Genomic DNA, 2,597 nt, shown 5'->3' with positions numbered 1-2,597 from the left:
GTTGTAACTCTCCCTTGGTTAGCGAGGCTTGACCCTCGCTACATCGGTCGATGGTGAGCCTTGCTAGCTTGACCCTTGGCGAGGGTAACCTTGCCTAGCCAACAAAGGTTCCAAACTTGGCCTTCTTGGATCCGAGCTTGGTCTTTATAGATCTTAATGGACCTAGCCCTGGCCTCTAGACCCTGAGTCCACTGCCAAGGGCTCAAGAATAAGCGTTGGGATTCTTATGCCTAAACGCAAAGTTTTTTTGTCCAATCGCAAATACCTCATCGTATTTTGGAAAATGATTTTCAATTTTTTAAATAGGAAAATATTATTTTGAATTTAAGCAGAAAATTATCAAAAAAGTTCTAAACATATTAAATCAATATCAATTTAGTCATAAACCCCTTTTCTAGTGCCAATTTAATCTAAAATGTTTTGATGTAGTGTCAATTCAATTATTCTAGCTAATTTTAGTTGAATATTATTGATGTGGATATCAATTAGCTTACATGGCACTGCCAACGTTAACATAAATAAATTTTAATATTTTTTTTCTTGTTGTTTTTTTTTCTTTCTTCTTCCTTTAGCCGATGACCGACTATGGGTGATTGTTTGGCTACCCTCGCCTAAGCAAGGCTTGTTGCCACCCGCCTCAGGGGAGGCCAAGGGGGTGCCCTCACTGGCAACAAGTGATGGCGAGCCTCGCCCAAGCAAGGCCGGGCTAGCTATCACTTGTGGTTGGTGGTTAGGGACCGACCAAAATAAGAAGAAGAAAGAAAAACAAAAAAAGAAAAAAAATTGATATAAAAAATTAAAATATTATTAAAAATTATTCATATCAACATTAGCAATATCATGTATGTCGCCCCCAACGTTCAAATCAGACATATCTAATCAAAATTAGTTAGAAACTGAATTGATATCAGATCAGAAGGTTTATAATTAAATTAATATCAATACAATAAATTTACACTTTTTTCAATCATAAACAATAGTTTCTCCGGAACCCAATCGTAGATAGCCGTATTGGTTGAAGGTCTCTCATTCATCACCGAGGTTAAAAGTTCGAAATCCGCAATTACTAGCGTTGCAAGTGTGGGTTATGGTGTTGGGCCCATGGTGGAGTCATCGGTTAAAAAAAAAAAAAAAACAGTATTTTCTCCCAAAATGTTTTACGGCCAAATGGACCGCCGGCGGCTAAAGTTTCTTTACTGGCGATGACAAGGAATTTTGTAAATATGGGACACTACGTACTTTCGTACGAGTATCGGGTTAGGAAGATCCGAATCCACGCGAACGTCCAGCCACATGATTAGATTAAAAATGACCTCCTCTCCCTCTCCCTCTCCATCTCTCTCTGCCATCTCCTCTCACAGAAAACGCAGAACGATCCCGAATTCGCTCGAGGAAGAAGACGAAGAAGAAGAAGAAGAGCCTGTCGAGGCTCTCTGAGATGCATATGCCATTCGAGCTCCTCCTTGCGGGCGGCGGCGACGACACCGAAGTTGCGGAAATCCAGTGGGAGAAGGAACGATAACTCCCACCGGTTTTTTGGGCAAGTCCGGGACCGGGCTTATTCGAAAATTCTCAATTCTCCGAGTGCAGACGCTGGCGCGGTAGCATCATTCACCGGCGGTTGCGGAACGTGTTGCGGAGAAGCGAGAGTTGAGATGATCGGGATGGTGCTGAGCGAGACCAAGGTGAAGAGGCCCGCCGCCGCTGCCCTGCTCGAGGTCGTGGAGTGCTGCTGCTGCGGGTTCAAGGAGGAGTGCACGCTCGGGTACGCACGGCGCGTGAGGGAGCGGCACGGGGGCCGGTGGGCGTGCGGGCTCTGCGAGGAGGCCATCAAGGACGCGATGGCGGCGGCGGCAGCGGGGTTGCCGGGACCGGGGAGAGAGGCGGCGAGGCTGGAGGAGGCGCTGAGCCGGCACTCCGAGCTCTGCAGGCGGTGCCGGACTCCCGTTCCACCGCGGCATTCCGCAGAGGAGCTGGTCCAGCGCCTGAAGCGTCTCCTGCGGCGAATCCTGGACGCTCAGCCCAGGGAAGGAAGCAACTAAAGACCCTGCAAATCGAGCCGGAATTGCAGGTAAACGTCGCCGATTCTGCCTAGGCAATTCAAGTATCTAGTATTTAAGTCCAAATAACTCGACTGCCGCGGCATCGGCGGTCGACGGAGTCCGGCGCTAGCCTTCTGCGTGAAAAAAAAAAAAACCGATTGAATCATTAAGGATTGCAATAGAGAACGAGTTCCTCTTTGCGAATCAGATGGTTGTTTTCTTCTCAATTGCGTAATGCGACAGCATACCCCATGAAGAACTGAGAAATGATTTGAGGGAGAATTTTCATGGTGGTCCCGATGACCACGTATCATCATGGTACTCCTCTCTCTCTGTCCCACTAAGGCTTTGGAGTTTTTCTTCCATGATATAATAAACATGCCTAGACAAGATGGAGCCCATTTTACATTAGGGCATGTGGTTTTTTTCAGAGGCATCATCGGACCAAAAGACGAATATAAGGTCGGAAAATCATTAGGTACTCTCGGCTCACGCGCATGACTTGTGGGCACCTCAGAAACAGCTGGTGCGACCGTGCGAGTGGGGACATGTCCA

The 2,597-nt window shown here is 47.1% G+C and overlaps 1 protein-coding gene across 1 annotated transcript; it reads left to right on the top strand.

The window, feature by feature from the left end:
• Nucleotides 1-1,664: 1,664 nt before the first annotated feature.
• Nucleotides 1,665-2,042, top strand: LOC104440052. The gene has a single exon (XM_010053040.2). The coding sequence runs from the start codon at nucleotides 1,665-1,667 to the stop codon at nucleotides 2,040-2,042; it is 378 nt and encodes a 125-aa protein (XP_010051342.2).
• Nucleotides 2,043-2,597: the final 555 nt, after the last annotated feature.

The sequence above is a fragment of the Eucalyptus grandis genome, chromosome 3 (genome assembly GCF_016545825.1).
Source record: "Eucalyptus grandis isolate ANBG69807.140 chromosome 3, ASM1654582v1, whole genome shotgun sequence".
NCBI classification, from domain to species: domain Eukaryota; kingdom Viridiplantae; phylum Streptophyta; class Magnoliopsida; order Myrtales; family Myrtaceae; genus Eucalyptus; species Eucalyptus grandis.
Note: the sequence above shows the minus strand (reverse complement) of the source record. Positions and strands in the feature narration are given on the sequence as shown.

What these genes read in the sequence shown, in the direction of transcription:
- LOC104440052 (XM_010053040.2), top strand. Translation starts at nt 1,665, where the DNA reads ATGGTGCTGAGCGAGACCAAGGTGAAGAGGCCCGCCGCCGCTGCCCTG.